The sequence below is a fragment of the Podarcis cretensis genome (assembly GCF_951804945.1).
Source record: "Podarcis cretensis genome assembly, chromosome: 17".
In the NCBI taxonomy this organism is placed as follows: domain Eukaryota; kingdom Metazoa; phylum Chordata; class Lepidosauria; order Squamata; family Lacertidae; genus Podarcis; species Podarcis cretensis.
The window spans coordinates 29,226,741-29,252,984 of record NC_137187.1 but is presented as its reverse complement, the minus strand read 5'-3'; the positions used below and the strand labels follow the sequence as shown (position 1 = coordinate 29,252,984).

At 45.5% G+C, this 26,244-nt stretch overlaps 1 protein-coding gene and 1 long non-coding RNA gene across 2 annotated transcripts in view; one reads left to right on the top strand and one right to left on the bottom strand.

Moving 5' to 3' along the window:
- Positions 1-26,244, top strand: part of LOC307206632 — a 218,908-nt gene that overhangs the window by 87,244 nt on the left and 105,420 nt on the right. The gene's annotated exons all lie outside the window — the stretch shown is intronic.
- Positions 1-26,244, bottom strand: part of KANK1 (KN motif and ankyrin repeat domains 1) — a 124,037-nt gene that overhangs the window by 7,972 nt on the left and 89,821 nt on the right. The window contains exons 3-8 of the mRNA XM_079959160.1: positions 16,108-18,762; positions 12,156-12,371; positions 10,607-10,709; positions 8,830-9,054; positions 5,257-5,344; positions 1,665-1,884 (exon numbers count right to left, since the gene is read on the bottom strand). Of these exons, the coding sequence (XP_079815286.1) occupies positions 1,665-1,884; positions 5,257-5,344; positions 8,830-9,054; positions 10,607-10,709; positions 12,156-12,371; positions 16,108-18,762 (3,507 nt within the window). The remainder of the gene's footprint in view (positions 1-1,664; positions 1,885-5,256; positions 5,345-8,829; positions 9,055-10,606; positions 10,710-12,155; positions 12,372-16,107; positions 18,763-26,244) is intronic.

Here is a 26,244-nt window from a genome sequence, read left to right as displayed (position 1 = left end):
GTAGAGAACTGTAAACTACAGTTTTAAGCCAGTTTCCACTGCCGAGAATATTCTTTAAAAGGTGCAGTTTTCAATAAATATTTAAATGGAAACATTCAAATGCAAACAGTTAGAAATAAAAATCTAATTAACCTTGAGATTACAGAATAAGCACACGCTATATATTAAAGCAATCCAAATTTTAATTCAATAGGCCTCTTGCCTCTAAAACGACCAGGACTCCACAGATTCAAATATTGGAAATTATCCCTCAAAGATTCAAATATGGGAAATTATCTCTCAAAGAGTGTTGTAAAAGCTTTTGATTTCAGAACTTCCCAACTAAGACACCAGGTGTTTATCAGCATCTGGTTCTGGCAAGTTGTCTTGTCAGGCAACCTGGTAACAGAAGGGTCTGAGCTGTTAGCTGGCGGCTAACAGATTGAGGTTAAATCCTGACAAGACAGAAGTACTGTTTTTGGGGGACAGGAGGCGGGCAGGTGTGGAGGGTTCCCTGGTCCTGAATGGAGTAACTGTGTCCCTGAAGGACCAGGTGCGCAGCCTGGGAGTCATTTTGGACTTACAGCTGTCCATGGAGGCACAGGTCAAATCTGTGTCCAGGGCAGCTGTTTACCAGCTCCATCTGGTACGCAGGCTGAGACCCTATCTGCCTGCGGACTGTCTCGCCAGAGTGGTGCATGCTCTGGTTATCTCCCGCTTGGACTACTGCAATGCGCTCTACGTGGGGCTACCTTTGAAGGTGACCCAGAAACTACAACTAATCCAGAAGGCGGCAGCTAGACTGGTGACTGGGAGCAGCCGCCGAGACCATATAACACCAGTCTTGAAAGACCTACACTGGCTCCCAGGACGTTTCCGAGCACAATTCAAAGTGTTGGTGCTGACCTTTAAAGCCCTAAACGGCCTCGGCCCAGTAGTCCTGAAGGAGCGTCTCCACCTCCATCGTTCAGCCCGGACACTGAGGTCCAGTGCTGAGGGCCTTCTGGCGGTTCCCTCACTGCGAGAAGCAAAGTTACAGGGAACAAGGCAGAGGGCCTTCTCGGTAGTGGCGCCCTCCCTGTGGAACGCCCTCCCATCAGGTGTCAAAGAGAACAACAACTACCAGACTTTTAGAAGACATCTGAAGGCAGCCCTGTTTAGGGAAGCTTTTAATGTTTGATGTATTACAGTATTTTAATTTTAATTTTTTTTTTGGAAGCTGCCCAGAGTGGCTCGGGAAGCCCAGCCAGATGGGCGGGGTATAAATAATAAATAATAATAATAATAATAATAATAATAATAATAATAATAATTATTATTATTATTATTATTATTATTATCATCATCATCATCATCAAAAGCTCATTTAATTATATGCAGAATGATGAAAGGCAGTTTTCAATTGTAGCAACATTCATCCACTAATTAGAGCTCTAGTAACCTAGGTCTGAACTGGAAGGAAGGGACAGGTGGCTTCAGGAAGTGGTTATCTACACCTGCTTGCTGGGAATTAAGATGCTAGAAATCGGTCGGTGCTTAAGGAGTGGTTGCAAAATTATAGAAATATTAAATGCTGATGTTGTGTTGCACCGTCACGTCCCATGACTTTTATCTGACATTCTGCTGGAGAGGGAGCCAGTGCTCTGCATGGAGATCACACAAACATTTCAGAACAGCCAACTTACTTGCATCTAAAAGCAGCTTCACAATTTCAAAGTTTGAGTGGGAGACGCTGTAATGGAGAGCTGTGTTGCCATTGCCATCCGCCATGTTGATGATATATCTGAGGACTGCAGGAGAAACCTCCAGAAAAGCAGCGATGTAGTCTCCAACCATTGCAGGAACAGCCGACTTTTGGCTGGATACACGGAACCACTCGTGCTGGATGGTGTTTAAACAAAATCTCTGCCAAAGACACACAAAAAAGTTTTTCAGAAGGATGCCTGTATTTGCAAGCGGTTTCTGTCCAGTACTGAAATTACAGGAAAAGTAGGCTTCTCCTTTAAATCAAAAGTTGGCAAAAATTCCTAGGCCACCACATTATTATTATTATTATTATTATTATTATTATTATTATTATTATTAACTCTTTTTCTGGCTTCTGTAGTATTTTAGCCACACAAAACACTTAGAAAAAAAGCACAGTGTCAGCCTCTGCTTTAACAGGACTTGACTTTTACCTGCCTCCTGCAACAATTTTGAAATAAATATGTTCATGGACATTTGGAGGATAAAGAGTGCGTTTTGGTGGTTGACAAAAAAGCATGGAAAACCGAGAATGCATGCAAGGAGCCTCCTCCTCTCTTGTCAAGAAAAGAAAACCATCCTTGGTGAGATTCCCCCCCCCCCCGATCATTAACATTTATGTAACATTTGAGAACAGCCGCATTTGCCCAGGCATTTGCGCATAATTTGAAATTCTTAAATTGTGAGGATACTTGGGTTTGCTTTACTTTTTTAACACTGCATTGCTTTTATTGGTGCTAAAAGCGGGACCAGGGCAATAGACAACCACAGGCCATACGTCTCTAGGGAGTGCTCAACTACTTCAGCAAAATCTGGTGCCCATGGACAAAAGCCATACTTTTAACATAGGATGGAGCAGAAGCTCTAGTGCGCGATACGAACTATTACTGTGTGACACAGAAGAAAGGTAGCCAGCAGGGCAGATGAGCGACTGGAGTCTCCTTTAACCCAGAAAATCTGGCTCTTGAGTCAGGATTGACATAAATTGAGCTTTATTGGCTACGAGCCCTCCAGAAATACTAATTATCTCTAAGGTGGCATTTGCATACATGTTCATCTGTGTGTATACACTCAACATAGTTTTTCACTAAAATGATGCCATAAACCAGGGGTCGGCAAACGAAGGCTCACGGGCCAGGTCAGGCCCAATTGCCTTCAGGATCTGGCCCGCAGACTGTCCGTGGATCGGCATGGGGATTCTGTTGGTTCGGGGTGCACCATTCCATCCCCCTCCCCACACACTGCGGCAGCACTTCATCCCTCCCTCCCAGTATATCTGAAGGAGCGTCTCTATCCCCATTGTTCTGCCTGGACACTGAGGTCCAGCTCCGAGGGCCTTCTGGCGGTTCCCTCCCTGCGAGAAGTGAGGTTACAGGGAACCAGGCAGAGGGCCTTCTCGGTGGTGGTGCCCGCCCTGTGGAACACCCTCCCTTCAGATGTCAAAGAGAACAACTACAGTGGTGCCTCGCAAGACAAAATTAATCCGTTCCGCGAGTCTCTTTGTCTAGCGGTTTTTTCGTCTTGCGAAGCAAGCCCATTGACGGCTTAGCGGATTAGCGCTATTAGCGGCTTTTAGCGGCTTATTGGCTTAGCGGATCAGCTGATAAGCGGCTTAGCGGCTTAGAAAAAGGGGGGGAGGGGAAAAAACCCGCAGGAACTCGCAAGACATTTTCGTCTTGCGAAGCAAGCCCATAAGGAAATTCGTTTTGCGAAGCGCCTCCAAAACGGAAAACCCTTTCGTCTAGCGGGTTTTCCGTCTTGCGAGGCGTTCGTCTTGCGGGGCACCACTGTACCAGACTTTTAGAAGACATCTGAAGGAAGCCCTGTTTAGGGAAGCTTTTAACGTTTGATGCATTATGGTGTTTTAATATTTTGTTGGAAGCCGCCCAGAGTGGCTGGGGAAACCCAGCCAGATGGGCGGGGTATAACTAATAAATTATTATATTATTATATTATTATATTATTACTCCTGGCTTCTCCCCGCCCTGACGAGAGGAGGAAGGGGGCTGGGCTGAGCTAGCTGGGCGCCATTTTAAGCAGCCCCTCTCCGAAGCCAGCCCTTTAGCCGCTCATCTTCCCTCCACCGCCGCCCTCGGCCAGAGAGTGGAGCTCGCTCTGCCTACACACGAGAAGCAGCAATAGCGATGGCGGCAGCCCCTGGGAAGGTAAGCACAGCGGCTGGTGGGGAGGACTATTTGCCCCCCTTGCCTCTTCTTCCAACTCCCCCCCCCCAGTACCGCTTCCCCAGACCACCACAAGGTCTGAGGGACAGTACACTGGCCCGTGGCTAAAATTTTTTGCTGACCCCTAGTATAAACAGTGTGAAGGAAAGCCTGCCGGAAAGCTCAGAGACAATGCAGTTTATCTGGGGACACCTGAGGCTGAAGGGCAAGTATTGGCCCATCGGCTTTGATCTGCTCGTCTGCGTGGCACAGATCATCTACTTCAGCCCAACTTCAAAAATGGAGAGATGGAAAGAATTTCTTCCTGTGTTTGGCTAGAGTTGGAGTACATTCCACATTGGAACACAAACTTTATACTTTCATAATCAAGAGGAATGCTAACTTCCTATCCTCTGTACTTTCCCAAACATGTTAGGACTGCCAAGATCAGAAGCATGACTAAGTGAATGGTAGTTCTGCTTTCAGCAGCTTGAGGATGCTTCATGGGGCTTTAAAACAAGCCTTTTAAAAAATGCTTTCCTTCTATTAATAGCTGCATTAACTAGCGGCACAATGATGTTTGGGAAGGTAAGTGGGCTGAAGTCTTTTTGGATGGGACTGAAATTAGATTCAAGCCTCCATCACTCTTGTTGAAGGGAAGGAATGCTTGGGGTTCAGCATGCCTGGTCATTTTGGCACACAAATGTGGCTACCTTCATTCTACCGTGGTCCCTCGAGTGTCCACAGTAGTTTAGCAGGTCTACTTCTTCAGTACAGTGGTACCTTGGGTTACATACGCTTCAGGTTACAGACACCGCTAACCCAGAAATAGTGCTTCAAGTTAAGAACTTTGCTTCAGCATGAGAACAGAAATCGTGCCCCGGCAGTGCGGCAGCAGCAGGAGGCCCTATTAGCTAAAGTGGTGCTTCAGATTAAGAACAGTTTCAGGTTAAGAACGGACCTCCAGAATGAATTAAGTACTTAACCCGAGGTACCACTGTATCTAAAGAAGTGTGCATGCACATGAAAGCTCATACCAATAACTAACTTAGTTGGTCTCTAAGGTGCTGCTGGAAGGAATTTTTTTATTTTGCTTTGACTACGGCAGACCAACACGGCTACCTACCTGTAACCAGGTCTACACGGATAGCTTTGCTGCAGGAAGCAGGAAATGCAACCTGCTATTTCCAGGGAAATTTCCCTTTTATGGGCCTTGCCATTTTTTCGCTTCATCTGAGCAGGATCTGGCACACTGCAGCAACCAGGCAGTGATGTTTTGGCGCATAGACAGCTCTATCTTAGGCAACTCAGATTTTTAATGTGGCAAGTAATGAGAGCATATACGATTTTCAAACGGCACTGGACTTACTATCTCTTTGCTGAGCATAGCCTTTGGATCATCGATGCTGCCTTTAAGAAGATGGCAGGCAGAAAGCATCTTTTCACTCAATTCATATCTGAAGGAGGGGAAAAAAGAGGTTATGTTTAAACACTTTCTGGCATTCGTGTTTGGGGCAGGGGGGATGAAAAATAGGATGCTCTTTATCAGACAGTGGAGCTACTCTGAGAAAGAAGAACAGTGGCATGAACTGACTTTATATCAAGGAAGGTGGGAAGATGCCTTACGCATTTTATCCTAAACTTCCGAAGAAATATCCTCAAAGATCAGTGCCTAAAATATCTCCCCACCCTCTTAAAGCCCCTCCAATTAGTCTAAAGGCCAGTGCTTTTTTCCATATATACATATACATATTGTCAGGGGTTCAGGAGCAGAGGCACAGGGAAGAGAGGAGATGGAGAGCGAAGGGGAAGAATCCGAGGGGAGCGTAGGAGAAGAGGACAGTGGACCGAGGGATTCCATGAGCCTCTCCAGCGAATCGGAAGATTCACAGAAGGGGGCGCCAGTGGCCAGGGGTAGGGGGTTCCCAAGGGGAACGCCCCAGGAGCAAGGGGGCAGCAGGGACTCCCAGAGCAGTAGCTGGAAATCAGGACCAGCTTCCCCACCAGAGCAGAGTGGGGGGGAAGAGTCCCAAGGATCGGGGCCAGTGCATTCCCCACCAGGGAGAGAAGATGAGGCAGGGCTGACCACACCTCCATCGGAGAGTCAGACAACGGAAGGGAGGTCAGATCCGGCCAGTATCCCGGAAGAGGGAAGCAGTGACAGAAGTAGTGTAACGGTCAGGAGGAAGGTCACTGGGTTGGCGCAAGAGGCAAGTTCAAATGTACAGGAGCGCGGGACAGCAGAGAATGAAGATTGGGAACCGGGTCCTAAAGCCCGCCGGAGGGAGGGGGAGGAGCTAAGCGACTCAGCGTCGGAAGAGTCCAGAAAGGGCAATGCCCCAGCGGGCAGGAGGACCCAGAGGAGGAGAGAGCAGCGTAAAAGGTGGAGCAGGGCGAGGATCTTAAACTGGTGTCATAGGGGAGGAGACTCAGACGGTACTTCGCCGGTCTAGGCTTTAAGACGTAGAGCTGCGCGCTGCGGCTTTGAAATGGAAACTGAACCTCAATAAAGACTTTTGTACATAACGACAGCCTAGCGTTGGTCCTCTGTGAGCTGGGACCTAGAGGCAGCTCTGACACATATACATATACATATATACATATATGTATGTGTGTGTGTGTGTGTGTCGTGTGTACTCTCATTTTCCTACTCATATTGAAATAAGGTAAAGGTAAAGGTACCCCTGCCCGTACGGGCCAGTCTTGACAGACTCTGGGGTTGTGCGCCCATCTCACTTAAGAGGCCAGGGGCCAGCGCTGTCCGGAGACACTTCCGGGTCACGTGGCCAGCGTGACATTGCTGCTCTGGCGAGCCAGAGCCGCACACGGAAACGCCGTTTACCTTCCCGCTGGTAAGCGGTCCCTATTTATCTACTTGCACCCGGAGGTGCTTTCGAACTGCTAGGTTGGCAGGCGCTGGGACCGAGCAGCGGGAGCGCACCCCGCCGCAGGGATTCGAACCGCCGACCTTTTGATCGGCAAGTCCTAGGCGCTGAGGCTTTAACCCACAGCGCCACCTGCGTCCCTGCGTCCCTCATATTGAAATACTGCCCCTCAATGAGGCCAAACTTAGATTCACAAAAGGTTTAGGGGTATGCGTCCCCCCAGAAAAAATCAGCAGTTGTGTACAAAGCCTTCGTACTTGAAAGCCCTTATGCAGCGTCACTGTTTAGAGGACTGAAGGCAAGCAGGTAGATACAGGAGCTATCGTGCAATACTTGTGAAGACCCCTCCAATGCAACAAGAAATCTGGCTGCCTGAACCTATGGATGCCTTGTTCCAATGTATGTTACTTAAGAACATGGGAAGCTGCCTTGTACAGTGGAAGCTTGGTTCCCGAATGGCTTAGCTGCCAAACAAATCGGCTCCCAAATGCTGCAAACCCAGAAGTAAGTGTTCCGGTTTGAGAATGTTTTTCCAATGCCGAACGTCCGACGCGACTTGAGTGCAGGAAGCTCATGCAGCCAATCGGAAGCCATGCCTTGGTTTTTGAACTGTTTCGGGAGTTGAACAGACTCCCGGATCGGATTAAGTTCGAGAACCAAGGTTCCACTGTACTGAGTCAGACCTTTAGTTCATCTAGTTCAATATTGTCTTCGCTGACTGGCAACAGCTCTCCAGGAACTGAGACAGCCCTACTTGGAGACACCAGGGATCGAACCTGCGACCTTCTGAATGGAAAACAGCTGCTCTACCCTAGAGCCACGGTCACGCCATGACATATTATGTTACACTGCAAGCATCTCTGGCAAGGTGCACTTGAAGTCATTCAGGTTGCCATTGTACAATCGTGCCAGAGACTAATTTGCAAAGGATGTTTGTGTCACAAAGGACAGGATTGTCAATTATACTGGAGCAATCATCTATTATTTCCAGCTTTATGATTCTAAACTGTGCAATACATTTGAATTATGCCATCTAATCAAGCGGTGGATGTTTAATTAATGGTAATGATGCAAACAGTATTGAGTGGCATCTGATTAAACGGCACTCATCACTAAATAAATATGCATTGTTTGATGGCTACTGAAATATCAACGTTTGTTTTCTGCCATTATTGTGCTACCATTTCTGCCATTTATTTAAGTCTCGTGACACACTCTTAACTCTACGTGTTAGCAATGTTTCCCCCCCAACTCAACGGGTGTTTCATTTTGGCTCTCATTTGCAAACCATATTTCTCGCTTTAGTATATTCATTATGTAAGAAATAATAAAAACACATACAGTACTGCCTACAATGCAAAGCGCAGTGTGTGTTTGAATCCTATTTATTAGAGGTGCAAACAAATTGTGGGACAGCAACTTAACATTCATAGAGTTTGGGTTTAATAGACCACACTTAGCATATTTCTCAGTCTAGAAAGATTAGTAGACATATCCAGACTTCAGAAGGAGGAATTACACAGGAAACCAAGGAGCCAGCGTTAGAAGAGGAAGAATCTTGTGGCTATGAACACAGTTTTGGATGGAGTCAGCTGTGTAGTCCTCCTATCTGCCCTTTGTCCAATGACCAGGTAGATTAAATATCCTTAAAAATTACATGCTTTTAACAGGTCTATAAAAGAAATTGGAAGGACTTACAAGGGGGCTTGAGGTATCCCTTGTTCACTCTTTCTTTTTATTGTACTGGGGAACAGGTCTTATGGGGAGGGGGAAATAAGAGAGGTAGAAATTCCAGATACAGCAACTTGAAAGTACAGAGAAGTGAAAATAATGCTTTGAAAATTTGGGGTCCTCAGAAATATAAAGAGATTGCAGTGGCTGCTGCTCTGAATATTAAGCAATACACAAAGCAGGAATTGGCTTTTGGGTTCCGAAAATAAGTCTTACGTTCAACTTGACCCCCAAAGCTTAGGCTGTAGACAACCACCAATGGTCAGAACTGGGGTCTAGTTTCCCTAAACACATAACATTTTAGAATGCGTAAATGGCAACGGTACCTCTCACGGATTTCCACTTTCTCCATCTCCGTCTCTTGAACCTCCACCATTTCTTCCACCCTGGCAGACTTAACATCTCCAGTGTTTATCTCCTGCTGTCCTTCCACCGCAAGCAAACTCCCATTCTCTTCAATTTGAGCATATTCGTTCCCGACACACTCATCTTCCGACTCAGATGACGAACTCTCTTCTGAACTGGAATCGTCACTTGATGTTGTTTCATACCTACACATGTCAAAATTCTGTTGTCTATCAATGCTGCGTATAAATTCCTTTCATTTAATAAGCAGCTTATTAAAAATGTCACTTATTTCATTTCCCTTAAGTAGCTGCGAGATTGCAGTTGTTCACAGATTACATGTACAGAGGAGGAATAAACTACGTCCAGAAATGTCTGGTGGCTTCTCTCCAAAAGGTTCAAAAGTGAAGATTCGTAGTAAAGCACTTTCTAGTAGAGGAGAAATCAAGCACCAGAATGGTAGGGGCAAACAGTCAATGCTAACAAAACTACAGTACGACAACAAATCTAACAAATACCGTGTGACCCCATGAAGATTACATTTCAGCATTAATAGCTGTTTTGTGTACAGTGCCATTTCCAATTGTTCTTGTGAACTGGTCTTGTCAGAAGGCAGAAACGTTGCAGAAAATCCAATTTGTTTTTATGAAAAGGGAGACACGCTGAAAGTGGGCAAGTCTACTAGACACATGGCAAATTGACAGCTGCGTTCAGTTAATCTGAAAGACCATAAAACTGGAAAATTCATGGGCATTTAGGGTAAAAGGCGTTAGCCAATGAGAACCCGGCAGACCAGGAAGTGACCAGGCCAAATATGAGGTCGCTGAGTGGGTACTCGCTGGGCGGCAGACTTTAGTGTAAGGCTATGAAAGGAATTTTCTCCCCTGTCACATCCTTAAGTTTGCACTAGCTGTGATCTACTATCAGTAGCACAGTATTACGTTGTCCGCTTAATACATTAGAGAAGTTTTGCTACAAGAGAATATAATATTTTTAAATGTCTTAAAGTACACAATGGAAGATCCAGGCTCCACTTCTCTCCCCTGAAGAGGAGAGGCACAAAGCCTTGATTGAAAGAGTTGAATTTTATTATATTATATTATTTTATTTTAAAAAGGAAAAACAGAGAAGGCATATGAAATGGTGTGGAATTGCTAAAATGGAACAGGATATTCTTCTTCCTGACCATAGGGTGTGGGGCACAAATGTCACAGTGGGGAAAAGGATCAAAGTGCAGCCACATTCAAGGCAGCTCTCATTCCCGACATCATAAAAAGCTAGTTGTGGAAAGCATGTCGTTGTTTGAGTGCTAGAAAAATGGGGATTTGCATGCAGCGGAAATTGTACACAGCAGAGAAACACATGGAACCCACAAAACAAAGCAGAACTATTGCATGGAAAGCTAGTCCTTAGGCTGTCATATCATGAAGTCTCCTTTTGTTTTTATAATGGACATTACAGTCGTACCTCATAAGTCGAATGGAATTTGTTCCGGAAGTCCATTTGACTTCCAAAATGTTTGGAAACCAAGGCACCACTTCTGATTGGCTGCAGGAAGCTCCTGCAGCCAATCAGAAGCTGCAGAACCCACATTGGATGTTTGGGTTCCAAAAAACATTCACGAACCGGAACACTCTCTTCTGGGTTTGCAGCATTTGGAGCCGAAACGCTGTTCGACTTCTGAGGTACGACTGTAGTCAGTTTTGCTTATATGACTTTGAAAAGGAATCAGCTTATTTCAGGCCTGGAACTCCTTACCCTCCATTAATCCCGACAAACTGCAGGTTCTTCTTCCCATTCTCTTCCTTTTTCCCATCCTTTTTCTTCATGATGGACTTCAACATGCCCTCATTTGCACATACTGGGAGAGAGAGAGAGAGAGCCACAAGAACTCATTTAAGTAAAGCTTTCACATCCCTATGTGTGCTGCTGTTTCAGATCTTAAAGCCAAGCTGCTCTGGTTCACCTACAGATTTAAGATGTACTGGTGTGGTTAAAAGGTAAAGGGACCCCTGACTGTTAGGTCCAGTCACAGACGACTCTGGGGTTGCGGTGCTCATTTCGCTTTATTGGCCGAGGGAGCCGGCGTACAGCTTCCGGGTCATGTGGCCAGCATGACTAAGCTGCTTCTGGCGAAACCAGAGCAGCACACGGAAACACCGTTTACCTTCCCACTGGAGTGGTACCTATTTATCTACTTGCACTTGACATGCTCTTGAACTGCTAGGTTGGCAGGAGCTGGGACCCAGCAATGGGAGCTCACCCCGTCGCAGGGATTCGAACCACCGACCTTCCAGTCGGCAAGCCCTAGGCTCTGTGGTTTAACCCAGAGTGCCACCCGTGTCCCACTTGTGTGGTTATAAGCACATAAAGTTGGGTCCCAATGAATAATGCACTGGAAATTAGCCCTCCCCTGACCCCTCTTCCCCATGCCCAGCTGCCTCCTTTCCCAGCCTTTGGATTATTTATTTATAAAAAAAATATCTGTATACTGCAATTTCACCAAAAAAGAAAAAAAGAAAAAGAAAGCAAAGCGGTTTGAAACAATTATAATACAACAAAAACCAAACAAAAATTGAAACAGATCACCAGCTAGTTATTACCTAAAACTTTTTTTCTGAACTGTTTGCATAAGCCTGGCGGAAAACATGTAAAAGGGGATTCAAAAGGGATTTAGAAGTATGAGACACAAGTCTTTTTAGAGCTTACTTTGAAATACAGTCGAGCCTTGGAAGTCCGTTCCGGAAGTCTGTTCAACTTCCAAAACGTTTGGAAACCAAAGCATGGCTTCTGATTGGCTGCAGGAAGCTCCTGCAGCCAATCAGAAGCGCCATCGGACGTTCGGCTTCCCAAAAAACATTTGGAAACCGGAACACTCAACTTCCACTTTTCCATCGTTTGGGAACCAAAACGTTCAGCAACTAAGCCATTCGAGATTCAAGGAACAACTGTATACATTTCCTTTGTGTTGTAAGAGACAGGTGTCATTATATTTGGGTTGCTGAGATATTTATATTGTCTGCAACAATAGAATCGTAGAGTTGTAAGGGACTTTGTAGAATATGCAGCTGCCCCAAACTTTGCATTATCAGCGTCATCCTCTAACCAAATGGGCATGGAGCAAGGATATAATTCTATTATGAATTACATTTCTCCTGCTTGAATTAATGACATTTTCCCTAAAAGAGTTCCACTTGAGAGTGGTGCACGAAGAAGCCATAATGGCCAGATATGTTTATTTACAAACTAACAAGAGCACAAATAACAACAAAGCAAAAAAGAAATAAAGCAATAATAAATAAATTACCATAAAGCCCAGAGGCCAGCTGGTCATCTGTAAGATTAATTGGAGACATGGTGCTGTCTTGGGAGGGCGAGGCTGTCCGGTCCGGTCCTGCTCCCACTAGGGTGGTCTTCTCCTTGCTTATTGTCCCCATCTCCTGACCCAGTTTCAGCACTTGGGAGCTTGAAACTAAATGAGAACTACCAGGGTGGCCACGAGGAACGTGCAACAAATTGTCCGCTGTTAGCAAAGAAAGGAGTGGATTACTGAACCATGAAAGCTTCTGGTTTAATGTTTCTGTTATACAGTGGTCCCTTGGTTCTCAAACGCCTCGGTACTCAAACAACTTGGAACCCAAACACTGCAAACCCGGAAGTAAGTGTCCAAGTTTGCAAACTTTTTTGGGAAGCTGAACATACTCCATTTTGAGTGACACACTTCCATTTTGAGTGTTACGCTGAGGTCTGTCTGTTTTTGCTATTTATTTTGCATTTTTGTGGCTCCTTTTTTGTTTTGTTTTCGTGACTGTGTGGAACCCAGTTCAGCTACTGATTGATTGTGTGACTGCAGTACATTGTTTATTGCTTTCATTTTATGGATCAGTGGTCTCGTTAGATAGTAAAATTCATGTTAAATTGCTGTTTTGGGGGTTGTTTTTAAAAGTCTGGAACGGATTTATCCATTTTGCGTTACTTTCTATGGGAAAGCGTGCCTTGGTTTTGGAACACTTTGGTTTGGGAACAGACTTCCAGAACGGATCAAGTTTGAGAACCAAGGTACCACTATACTCAATTTCTAGTATTTTGTTATATATGGAAATGCCTCAAGTATCCACAATGCACAACGGTTTGCTCCTGTTTGTGCTCGCTTGGCCTCTTCTACAATGAAACCAACTTCTTAAACATGCTCACATTTCACTGGATGCCAGGAATAGACACCTCCCCTCTCTTGCATCCTGGTCAGAAGCTGTGGCAGCAGTAGTAGTAGTAATAATTTTATTATTTCTACCCTGCCCACTCTGGGCTGCTTACAGCATATATTGAAACATAATAAAACACCAAACATTAAAGACTTCCCAATACAGGACTGCCTTTAGATGTCTTCTAAAAGTTGTGCAATTCTTTATCTCCTTGACATCTGATGGGAGGGCATTCCACAGGGTGGGCGCCACTACCAAGAAGGCCCTCTGCCTGGTTCCCTGTAAGTAAGTCCAGTGAAATAATCTTCAAATGTTATCTGTAAAACAATTTGAAAACATAACTGTGATGGTTCTAGGGGTTGCTCGTGCGTAAACTGGCGCCACACCTGGCTGGGTTGCCTGAGTGAACCTTTTCTGTCCGGACAGCCATTCGCCCCTGGCTGTCTCAATCGCTGGCAGAATCCGTCAGTGGGCGTTTCTTGAACTTCTTCCAGCAAAGAAGCTCTTTGATGCCTAGTCTCCTCCTACTCTCCCTGCGCGGAAGCCTTCTGCACAAGGAGGGTGTGGGCAGCGGAGGACCCGTGCTCTCCCCGCTGGTCCCCGGCGAGGAGTCATGGGACCGCCTCGCTGATTCCCCCATCTGCCCCCCTTCTCCACTGGTGCTACGCTGATTTCCTTCCCCAGAAGATGGGCTGCTTCTCCTCATCCCTGGACGCTCTCCGGAATCCCCCTGGAGCCCTCTCTCTCCCTCTGGTTCCGATGGCAGTTCCCTGACAATAACATTTGAAGGTATTTCACTGGACTTATTTATTTTTTTAAAGAATTACCATTTTACTTTTCTTTTCAGAATTCAAGGACATCAGTTTTTACTTGTATAAAAAGGCGCTGCTGCTCAGTGACCACAAGCAAAAACTTAATAATAAACAGTCCCTCCCATGGGTTAAGTCCAACATCTGGAAATGAAGCTGCTTACTTCTATATCTCACACCTCTGTCTTTCAGAGAAAAAGATGCTCTTGGACATTCTGCAACAAGGTAGTTGCCAAAATAGGGGGTGGAGTATTCATTTATTTTATTTAAAGCATTTATTAGCCATGACTCAGAGTGCTTACAAAGCGAGGCAAAAAATACAGCTTTTTTTTTTAAGAGACAATGACCCTTCAGCATATTGAGAATAAATTATTTCTAGTTTCTTCCAATAAATGTGGAGTCTTTGTGGAACACCATTAAAAGCTAAGCTTTGAAAACCGACTGATTCATGACAGCAAAATGCATCCAATGAAATGTGGAAGGATACAAATTCCAAGTTTTAAGAGCTCTTCCTGGAAGATGCTGTAGGCAGCTGGGAGAAGCTGGAATGGACTTCTGCCTTGTTGTTCTCCCTCACCCCCAAGAAATGGCCCAGTAAAATCCAGCGTCTTTCAAAATGTGCTTTTCCTTCTGGGAAACCATGATGATTTTGTTTTTCTTATTATTATCCTGGTACATCTCCTATACACACATTAAACAACTGCAAATATTTAACAAGATGTTTCCATTGTGGCTGCTTCCAAGAAGGAAAGAGGGGGGAAACATTTTGAAAGATACAGGACTGTTGTTGCAAAACAAGGCCAACTCTCAAAGGCTGCATGAGACTTGGTCTGACACATGGAACTACTATGACTTAACGCATTAATATACTGGGCTGCCCTTCATTTTAAAGCCTCTAAATATTTTAAGCTTGAGGTCTGTGTGGAAAATATTTTCTTTAAAAAAAAAGTAGCAATGTAGCTCTCAATAGCCATTAAGCCACTGTATGGCACGCTTGACTAAAAACAATAGTGGAAACTTGTGTAACTTCCCACACCAATTTTAAAAGTTACTTTGTGTAAGTAAAATGATCCTATCCCTTTTGCAAATCAGTTAAGGCTTTTAAAATCAAAAGCAGTGAGAAAAGTCATCAAATTAAATTATACTATAAATTAAATTAAATTATACTCAAGAGTAGATCCAGCAAGAGCAATGAGCCTCGTGTCACTCATGATCATTAATTTCAATGGATCTACCTGGAGTATAACTTTGTTGGCTAACACCCAGCAGGTTTAGCTTCTGCTAAAATAAAGGCTTAATTTCATGCAAGTGTCAAGGACCTAGTTCTCTCTAAAGTGGGAAACCTACATCTATCATAAACAGCCACTTAAAACTTTTATTTTTTTAGAAAAGATTCCTGCAAATTGGACGAAGAGAAGATTGTACCTGCGATGGGGATTTTCTGAATGGAAAAGCATTTGAGCCAAGTGAGCCCCTACCTGCAGCCTGAAGCTGTAAGGCCCAGGCCTTACAGAGAAAATAAGACTAGGGGATTAGATGCAATGGTGCAAATTCATTGTTCAATATCGGAGGGATGGAATAATGGTCAGTGTATGATGGCTGTTCAAAGAAATCACTTTAAAAAGACCAGACCACCATAGGGAGGTACAAAATCTGGACACGTCCCATTATGACACTAATAATTACAGGTCACACAGATTGTGTGCATAATAGGCAGCATCCCTAGGACATCTGTCCATAGTACAGAGGATAGGGGAAGCAGTGTAATGACAGACCTGCCTTTATCTCTAGGTAAACAACACTGAGAAACAGAATTAGTTATGACGAATCAAAAGTATAAAGGCAGTGGAAGCAAATGTCCCTAGTCTGCAAAATGTTCACAGAAATGAGACAACGGTGGTAATAGCTGTTCTACTCTATAAAATACCTCTGGCCATAATTTTAGAATCACTTCCTGCCATTAAGAGGGGTCTGAGCTCTTAAGATCTTGAACTATATAAAGGTTAAATTCCCAGGAAACAGGACAGACGATTATCCAGTCACTGGGTATTTTTAGGCATTTTAGGTATTCAAGAACTGACACCGCTTTTATCTATTCACTGCAATCTAAGACTGGCCTCTCCTTCCCAATCATTTCAGTCCTGGAAAGGCAAGTCATGGCATAAGCAGTTTGGTGAGAGCGACTCGTGCTCCTCCTTTTAAGGCACTAGCAACCTTTAAGCAAACGAGAAAGCCCCCTCCAACATACCTGCTGCCGAAGTTCTCTCCGCGCACTGCTTCGACATATCCAAGTTGCGCAGTTCCTCGGTGCTTGCATACTTCATGACGCTGTTAATGGAGGACAGAGTGCTGATGAGCTGAGAATTAATAGAGCCGATCTGTGAGTGGGGCTCTCCAAACGCATCAGCTAACTCAGAATAGTTTTCAGCAAGTAGCATCTGCTGCTCTTGAACGAGCTTCTGGACCCGTTCGATGTAATGATCCAAGCCGGTCTTCATCTCAGGCTGAGAGAACGGGCTGTCCAGCCCAAGGTTCCCCCAGTAAGAAACAGAGTCATCTCCAACACCAATGCTTCTCGTGCCGGGCGGCGCTACAGACACCGGAGGAGGACCACAGGCAATATTTCTCATTTTCAGGCCTACTAGATAGTTCTCGTTAATACTGATCTGCCCCACGCCACAGTCTTTGGTCTTTGTTAGGGAGGGTTTGTCAAAGCTGGCCGTGCTAGAAAGCACTGTCCCCACGCCAATGGAGCGAGTTTTAGCCGCCGTATTTACATCCTTGACCCTTCCATCTCCTATAGCGACTGTCCTCATCTCAACAATCACAGTGTTTGTCTGTTTATCACAAGTGCTCAGGAAAGTGTTGGTGCCAGAATCCATCAAGGGAGCTACATCTGTGTTGGTGAACTGGTCAGCTTGTTCTAATACTGTGTTGGTTCCCTGGGTCGCCGTACGAGGCACCGCCATGACCCCAGTATCTGCTTTGCAAGCAGGTTCCGTGTTGGTGCTGCGGGAAACGGCTTTGCTTGCTGGGCAGACTGTTTGGACGGGACAGTCTCCACAGCCTATGGACCGAACTTCCTTGATTTTCAGCTCCGTCTTGCGCAGGCTTAATCTGTCCACGGATTCCTCCGTATTGACCCCCGTTTCGCAGACGGACCTTTCCGTGCCCACACCCTTGTCGCACATCTCAAGAGAGCTCCCAGTGCACCGATCACACATTTCTTTTCTCTCCTTCACAATCCACCAATTCATAGGCACATCTGGGCCCGCAGCTGAACTGTGCGATTGAGGCCTGCACAATACTCCAACGCTGCTCATCTGCAGATGGCTCCCCACGCATGAATCAACCACATCCACGTGACCTCCCACCATTTGGTCTTTTGTTTGTACGACTGCTTCCACCGCTCTGCTGAAGACAAGGGGCTGCGCCATCAGCGCCTTGTCCATTTTTTTCCTGGATCCAGCTGCCTGGAGCTCATGCTTTAATTTGGTCATCTCTCTGTCATGAGTCGTTTCCCTCAGCTGAACTTCCAGCCGGTAGATTTTATCTTTGAGGGCTTCAATGGTCTGATGCTGGAGCTCCAGTTCCCTCTCGGCCTCTGTAGGTAAGCCAAGCATCCCCTCCGTCACCCCGACGCTCGAATCTTTAGTCTTCTGCTCTGTTCCTACTGCTACATCCTTGCACTTTATCAATGCTCTGTTGTACACAACAACGTCGTTCATGTTCTCCTCTGTGCCCACGGCAACCGATCTGCTCTCTTTCGCTGCACTCGCTCGGTTCACTCGCAGGTTAGATGGAACGTCATAGCTGCTGTCCTGGATCTTCTTCTCCAAAGCTTGCATTTCAGCAGTCAACTGCCTGAACTCTTCCACCCTCTCTGAGCTATGCTCCATGCTCACCATGTCTTCCTCACAGTCTATATAGAGTTCGCCACCCCCTCTGGCCGGAGAGAGGGGCTTCCACTGCTCCGCATTTCCTGCGCTATAAGATCTCTTTCTGAAATGGCCTGCGTCGTTCTGGTTGACGACCCTTTGGCTTTTGAGCTTCTCTACCATCTGCCTTTTCTCCTCCTGCAAGACTGAAATCTTAACCTGGAGCACGGGGATAGTCTTGACTTGCTCCTCAAGCTCCTTGAGGCGCTTGAGGGCAATGGCCATTTGTTCCCTGATGTGTTGCAGGTGCACCGGGCTGACGTTAGTCACCGGTGTCGATATCCCTGAGCTCAAGGGGCTGTGGCGGATGGAGCTCCCTAGAGAGGATGCAAGATAAAGATTATATTCCCCATTGCCCTGGTATCCGTTCTGAAACTGCTGAGATATCTGGTTGTGGCCACTGGACCCCACAAAGGAAGGGAGGGAACTTGTGGAGCCCATGGCTCCAAAACTGGAAAGCCTTGGCCTCCGAGATTCTCCTGGAACTGCCTGCATTGCCATCTTCTCCTGCTCCAATCTCCTCCGTGTTTCCATGAGAGTTTTCGTAACGCGGAGGTTGTGGCGAGGCAGCTGTGGCGAAGGAGGCCGGAGCTGTTTGCTTTCAGGGATAGTTAGGAAGCTTGGAGAGGCTTCAAAGGACAAGGACGGTCTCGGGGCGGCGGCTGCTGGGCTTCGTGCTGCAAAGAGTGAAGACGAATGTTTGTTTTCATCACTGTTGGATGAAGACAGAGATTCATTGGATGTCCACCCACTGTATTGGCCAGAGGTGTTTTTGACGGCTGCAAAAGGTGGCGTCACTTTCTGCTTTTTCTGAATGTTCAGTTTCTTAATAGTATTTCCCTTCTGTATATCTTCCACATACTTGAGAAAATCCAAATCAAGCTGGTAACCGTAAGGTGTTTCCACAAAATAGGGGTCCTTCTGATTTCTGTCATCCTCCCCATTCAGAGCATTTTCATCTTTTTCTAAAAGAAGGAAACACACAAATTAAGCATAAAATCCTACATAAACGGGTTGGGTTTTTTTGTTTGTTTGTTTGTTTGTTTGTTTTGGAAAATTATAAGCACTCTATAATTTGGTAAGTTATAAGCACTCTACTCAGACAGCAGAATCAGTGTTCCACACTGGAAAATCTATCGCATGTCTCTTGATTAAATATTTAGCAAGCACACATTTTCCTTTTAAGACTACGTCAGCAGAATTTTAAAACCACAAAGCAGGTGAGTCCATTTCTCATAGGCTTTACATAAAGCTGTATTTTTTAAAAAGAAACAACAAGACCCTGTTAATACCATGAAGCAATACTTTAAAAGGAATTCTGTATTTCTACGACATCCCGAGTATAGTTTCCACGTGAAGTTCAACTATTTGATAGGCTGCGGTGTTGTGCAAGGGAATTCAATACATCTCAGAGCTCTTCCTAAGGGCTACTTCCAAAAAACCCCCAAACCTCTCTTGGTTTACAAATGCTAAAAACAGACAAAGTTATTTGGATTTCAAAACAAGAGAGTCCAGAGGAGGAGGAGCTCCCTAGCACATTCATCTCTGGTTGTTCATGCAACCTATTTTATATTCCTATACGGTGCAGAGTCGACACACTGAGAACTATGCAGGCAGACCATTTCCAGAGCAGTCTAAAATATCTCAGATGAAAGAGAAACTGTCAGCTCAGATGTCAGGACAGCCCAGCTTCCTGGAGACACAGGAGAGGCATGTCACACCAAAGCAATCTAAATAAAACTGCAGCAGATCTGCCGAGCTTCTGCAGGAAGGATATTTATGCCTAGGGTGGCTCTGCAACCTGCTTCCCACTCTCAAACACAGAAACGCAGCAAGAACTTCAGAGCAAAGCCTTCATTTACATCAGCTTGAAGTTTCTCTTTCCGTCCCTCCACGCTGCTGTTCAAAGTCTACCCGGCCTCACTCTATTTCCTGCAATCGCAGCTCCGTACGTCACACAAGCTATTTTGCCTGCGAAATCCCTGCCTCCCAACTTTCTCATTCTTCAACCCTTAAAGGGAAAAAGTACTCAGCATTTATATAAATACAGATATAAATACAGCAGAACAGAGCACACACATTTCATAGGCTGAGCTTCTTCCAATGAGTTCATCAGCTCAGATCTGGAAGGGGGGAGAAGTTTTTCATTTCTCTACTCCTTTCCAGCACAGATCTCTCTCTCTTTATTGCAGCAGACACCTCTTAAAAAGGCTCACAAGTCCCACTCTTTTCACTAACATTTCTTCAGATTTGAGGTGTTGCGCTTTTTCAGTTTCTCCTTAAGAAATAGTTTGCGTTCATAATGTTTAGGAAGCTAAGTGTATACTAAGCCCTCTGAAATCATGAAATACATGAGCCATTCTTTGATATCTTAATGTGAGCTGTTGAAAAAACAAAAACGACTCTGCACACCAATGATCCTTTAAAAATGACACAAAAGTGGCTGCATCATATGCCATTTCTCCTGTGTGTGTTTGTGTGTAGGGAAAGCTAGTTTATACACAACTTTTAGAAGGCTGCCCTGTTAAAGGGAGGTTTTTAATGCTTGATATTTTCATTCTGTTTTTAGATATGCTGTAAGCTGCCCAGAGTGGCTGGGGAAACCCAGCCAGATGGGCAGGGTTTTATTATTATTATTAATATTATTTTACACATCACTTGGGAAGACAGGCAAACTAATATCAGTGTATTGGAAGAAGCAAAGCTCACCAGTGTTGAAGCAATGATTCTTCAATATCAACTTAGTTGGACTGGTCATGTTGTGCGGATGCCTGATGAACGTCTTCCAAACCAACTACTCTATTCTGAACTTAAAAATGGAAAGCGTAATGCTGGTGGTCAACAAAAGAGGTTTAAAGATTGTCTCAAGGCAAATCTAAAAAACGTAGTATAAACACTGACAACTGGGAAACACTGGCCTGCGAGCGCTCCAGTTGGAAAACAGCCTTTACCAAAGGTGTCATGGGCTGGTGGTCAACAAAAGAGGTTTAAAGACTGTCTCAAGGCAAATCTAAAATCTACAAAATGTAGTATAAACACTGACAACTGGGAAACACTGGCCTGAGCGCTCCAGTTGGAAAACTGCCTTTACCAAAGGTGTCATGGGCTTTGAAGACACTCAAACTCAGGACGCAAGGAAGAAATGTGCCAAGAGGAAGGCACGCTTGGCAAATCCACACCGGGATCAACTCCCACCCGGAAATCTATGTCCCCACTGTGGAAGGACGTGTGGATCCAGAATTGCCCTCCACAGTCACTTACGGACTCACTGTTAAAACCATGTTTAAGGAATGTTTAACTGTTAAAACCATGCTTAAGGAAGAGAATTTTACTTGGCTACAAGGGATCGCCAAAGAAGACGAGAAATAATAATAATAATAATAATAATAATAATAATAATAATAATAATTATTCCTACACAATATATGCAGAGAGCTGCATAAAAATAATGCTGGGTTTCCATACATGTCCACAGGTGGCACAACAGTGTACATTGCCCATCCCTGGCACACACACTCTGTGTACTCATGTAGAAAGAGTACTTGCAGATAGAACACATGGAACACATGGAACTCATGGAACACATACATATCCTTAATGCTGTTTTTGTTTGTTTGTTTCTTTGTTTGTTTTTAAGACAGGTTTTAAAGCAGCAGTTTCTGTGCAAGGCACAATGGCCAAGCAGGAATTTTGAGAGCAAGGTGTCTAAAGACGTAAGAAATAATAACACAGCCTGATTTCATACAAGTTTGACTCCCCCCCCCCCCAGCAAAAAAAACTTTGAACAATTTAAAACATTAAGAAAGGCAGGTGGGGTGGGGGGAATACTCACAAATAAATACATAATCAAAATATCCCTCTAATAAAGGTAAAGGTACCCCTGCCCGTACGGGCCAGTCTTGACAGACTCTGGGGTTGTGCGCCCATCTCACTTAAGAGGCCAGGGGCCAGCGCTGTCCGGAGACACTTCCGGGTCACGTGGCCAGCGTGACATCGCTGCTCTGGCCAGAGCCAGAGCCAGAGCCAGAGCCAGAGCCAGAGCCGCACACGGAAACGCCGTTTACCTTCCCGCTGGTAAGCGGTCCCTATTTATCTACTTGCACCCGGAGGTGCTTTCGAACTGCTAGGTTGGCAGGCGCTGGGACCGAGCAGCGGGAGCGCACCCCGCCGCAGGGATTCGAACCGCCGACCTTTCGATCGGCAAGCCCTAGGCGCTGAGGCTTTAACCCACAGCGCCATCTGCGTCCCTATCCCTCTAATAATCACCTTCTAATATTGGAAGTCAGGTGGTGGGTGTCAACCAAAATGGAGCCCAAAGGGGGACTGGCTGATAAAAAAGAGAGAGGGATTGGTACACACAGGGGAACACACAGGTGTGCAGAAGTACGGGGATATTAAATAATAAATCTAGACATGCTCACCTGTGACCTACGAGAAAAAGCACAATAATGTTTCTATAAAAGCGGAAATGTTTCGTGAATATTACAGTAAAGCAAAGCCGGCTGGCCAGCTTACGCAAATAGATTTATTTGCATTCTGCAGAGGGTCAAACAGTTGCCCAACCAGCCGTTTCTTTGTTGGTCTAACCAGCAAAACTGCATTCTGGCCAATAACCGGGACCTTTACCGCTCACCCGGAAAATCTTCCCAAAGCAACTTCATCTGCTTCCAGGTTTTTGTCGGTCTCTGGATACAAGGCCATCAACTCCTCCCTACCATACTAGCTGTGGAGAAGCTGTGGCCTCACAAGGGGTGGGTGAAGGATGACTATTATTATTATTATTATTATTATTATTATTACCCCGCCTATCTGGCTGGGTTTCCCCAGTCACTCTGGACAGCTCCCAACAAAATATTAAAAACACGATAAAATATCAAACATTAAAAACTTCCCTAAACAGGGTCGTCTTCAGATGTTTTCTAAAGTAAGATAGTTGTTTATTTCCTGGGAGGGTGTTCCACAGGGAGGGAGCCACCACCAAGAAGGCCCTGTGATGAAAGCGTATTAAAAGAAAATAACCATCAGAATCACCACCTCATCCTTCCAAATCCACCCCTTAAAGATGTTACGGAGGAGCTAAGAATTTGAACTCAAGTCACTTGCTCAGTATTAAAAATATATGCTCCCCGGGCTGGGTTGCCACTTAATCCGATCGCCTCCACCCTCAGCCTTGTTGCCCACCACCGTGGTGCCCAAGGATTGCCCACAAGAAGATAGCAGGTGTCAGGTGGTGGTTGCTCGTGAGTAAGCAGGCAGGACTCTGACCTGTCTTTTACAGGTTTTATTGTGCAAACTATTTACAGTGCAGATCCACAAAGTTCATGGCCATCTTAGTCACTTGCAGAATTTGGGAGTGGCCCCTTCTGGCTTCTCCCCCAACGTAAGAACTTTGACACCCCAAACCTCCACCTCCTTGCGTTTCACCTCTCTGTGCAAGCTGGGCGACAGAAGTGGCGTGCGTCCCTCCTGGCCAGCCTGGCTAGGTGAGGCGCTGTTGCTCTCAGCAGCACCCTTGAGCCCTTTCCTCGTTTGGCTGGCCCCTTCCCTCTCTTCTCCACTGGAGGTGTGGCTTTTCCCACCGCTGGAAGAGGAACTGCTCCTCAGGAGTTTTGGAGGCTCCCTGTATCTCAACGGTGTTCCTGCCTCCCTCCCCTGTTCCGATGGCAGTACCCTGGCATCCGGCAGTTACCTGACCAAGCTAGAGAGGTTTGGACTCTGGCCTTGGCTAGGTAGCTTGGCTAGAGGACAATGTCCCCAAGGCACCTTGCAAAATTATGCCTCGTGGGACTGTCAAGTGTCAATGTCCACCAATGCAAACCCTGTGGGCATGGAGGGGAACAGAAGAGACCCAGAAAAGAGTTCGTTTCTTTCCAAATGGCTTCCTTTCTTCAGCGTAAGAAGCCCCGCTTTTAATTAATGGAGACACACCTGGGGGCTCCAAAGTAGCTCTTAAGCACATGCTTTTCCATCAAAGGTAACTTTGGGGGGGGGGCATCACGTCATCTTGACATGAGGGCTCCCCCAATGCTTTGGTCTCTTAAGGGACACGCAATGTCAGATTGCAAGTAATGTGATGTTAACTGCTAGAGGAGGATAATCACTGTTAATAATAATTATTATTTATACCCTGCCCATCTGGCTAGGTCCCCCCAGCCATTCTGGGCGGCTTCCAACAAAACACTAAAATACAATAACCTATTAAACATTAAAAGCTTCCCTAAACAGAGCTGTCTTTAAAGGTAAAGGTAAAGGTACCCCTGCCCGTATGGGCCAGTCTTGACAGACTCTGGGGTTGTGCGCCCATCTCACTCAAGAGGCCAGGGGCCAGCGCTGTCCGGAGACACTTCCGGGTCACGTGGCCAGCGTGACATCGCTGCTCTGGCGAGCCAGAGCCGCACACGGAAACGCCGTTTACCTTCCCGCTGGTAAGCGGTCCCTATTTATCTACTTGCACCCGGAGGTGCTTTCAAACTGCTAGGTTGGCAGGCGCTGGGACCGAGCAGCGGGAGCGCACCCCGCCGCAGGGATTCGAACCGCCGACCTTTCGATCGGCAAGCCCTAGGCGCTGAGGCTTTAACCCACAGCGCCACCTGCGTCCCACAACAAGTTTTAGATGACTTCTAAAAGTTTGGTAGTTATTTTTCTCTTTGACATCTGGTGGGAGGGCGCTCCACAGGGCGGGCACCACCACCGAGAAGGCCCTCTGCCTGGTTCCCTGTAACTTGGCTTCTCACAGGGAGGGAACCGCCAAAGGCCCTCGGAGCTGGACCTCAGTGTCCGGGCAGAACGATGGAGGTGGAGACGCTCCTTCATGTATACTGGACCGAGGCCGTTTAGGGCTTTCAAGGTCAGCACCAACACTTTGAATTGTGCTCGGAAACGTGCTGGGAGCCAGTGTAGGTCTTTCAAGACCAGTGTTATATGGTCTCGGTGGCTGCTCCCAGTCACCAGTCTAGCTGCCACATTCTGCATTAATTGTAGCTTCTGGATCACCAGTAGTAGTCCAAGCGAGAGATAACCAGAGCATGCACCACTCTGGTGAGACAGTCCGCGGGTAGGTAGGGTCTCAGCCTGCGTACCAGATGGAGCTGATAAACAGCTGCCCTGGACACAGAATTGACCTGTGCCTCCATGGACAGCTGTGAGTCCAAAATGACTCCCAGGCTGCGCACCTGGTCCTTCAGGGACACAGTTACCCCATTCAGGACCAGGGAGTCTTCCACACCTGCCCGCCTCCTGTCCCCCAAAAACAGTACTTCTGTCTTGTCAGGATTCAACCTCAATCTGTTAGTCACCATCCATCCTCCAACCGCCTCCAGACACTCAAAAGATTACATTTCAAAAGATCTAATTTTAAGGAAAGCACCATATTGTATCATTAAGATTAGCAAATTTAAAATTTAAAAATTAATTTTAAATTTATACAATTTATAACTCCGTTGCATATGCTATACAAAAAGCAGATACTCCTGCAATATTATTCCAGTTCTGGGACTCCTGGGCACTTTTCTTCCCAGGTCCAGAAGAGAATTTCTTTGGCAAAGTATTGTAGGTTATCGAACAACCTTCCTTTTTTAAAAAATGATATTTATTAAAGTTTCCAATAAAAACATACAAATACCAATACATGCAACAACAATAAAAACAAAACAAACAAAACAAAACAAAACAACAAGTATAATTTCAAATCTTATTTTCTCAACCTATTTTCCCCGACTTCCTCGTACCTCCGAACAACCTTCCTTTATGCTTGAACTGCTGGCAACTTCTCCTGACCTGGAGCAATTTTGGTGCAATGATTGTCAAGTTCTATTTCACTGTTTGCTTTGCTTAAGCACTTAAAAGACCATAAAACGGCCTCTTTCTCTCCCACTTAAGGGGTTATTTTTAGCTTCTACCATATTAGGATTAGCTGTACTTGTTATTTTCTTGGAAGGATGCAAACATGGGCTCAGAGATTTCAAGTGCTGAAACTGTGACCGTAGGTACTGAGATCAAAGAGTTGTGCTGAATGCAGGCATAATAAGCAGAATACCAACATTATGGGATGGAGGGAGGGAGAGAGGAATAGATTCTGCAGCTCTGACAGGGCTCCTCTCAGTTCCTAATATGTAAAATTGTTCTCTGAGATAGTTGCAAAAAAGTCCAAAAAGTACTCGTGATAAAGATTAAGTGAGATGTCATTAAAGGTTGGTTCCCCCCTGCAGTGTATGGAGATTTCTCATATATTTGTTCTGTAGAACTTTGGGGTAGGATGTAATTTGGGTTTTTGATTTTTAGTTTTAAGTAGATGAGAGATCTTGCTGTTTCTAAATTTACCTTAAATTGTATTTTTGTGCTGCCTGTTTTTTCTTTTTCTTTTAAGAATTGTTTTATCCTCTGAGTGCCATCTTGGGGGGTCTGAAGGCAGCACAAAACAAATTTATGACATTAATACTCACTTTCCC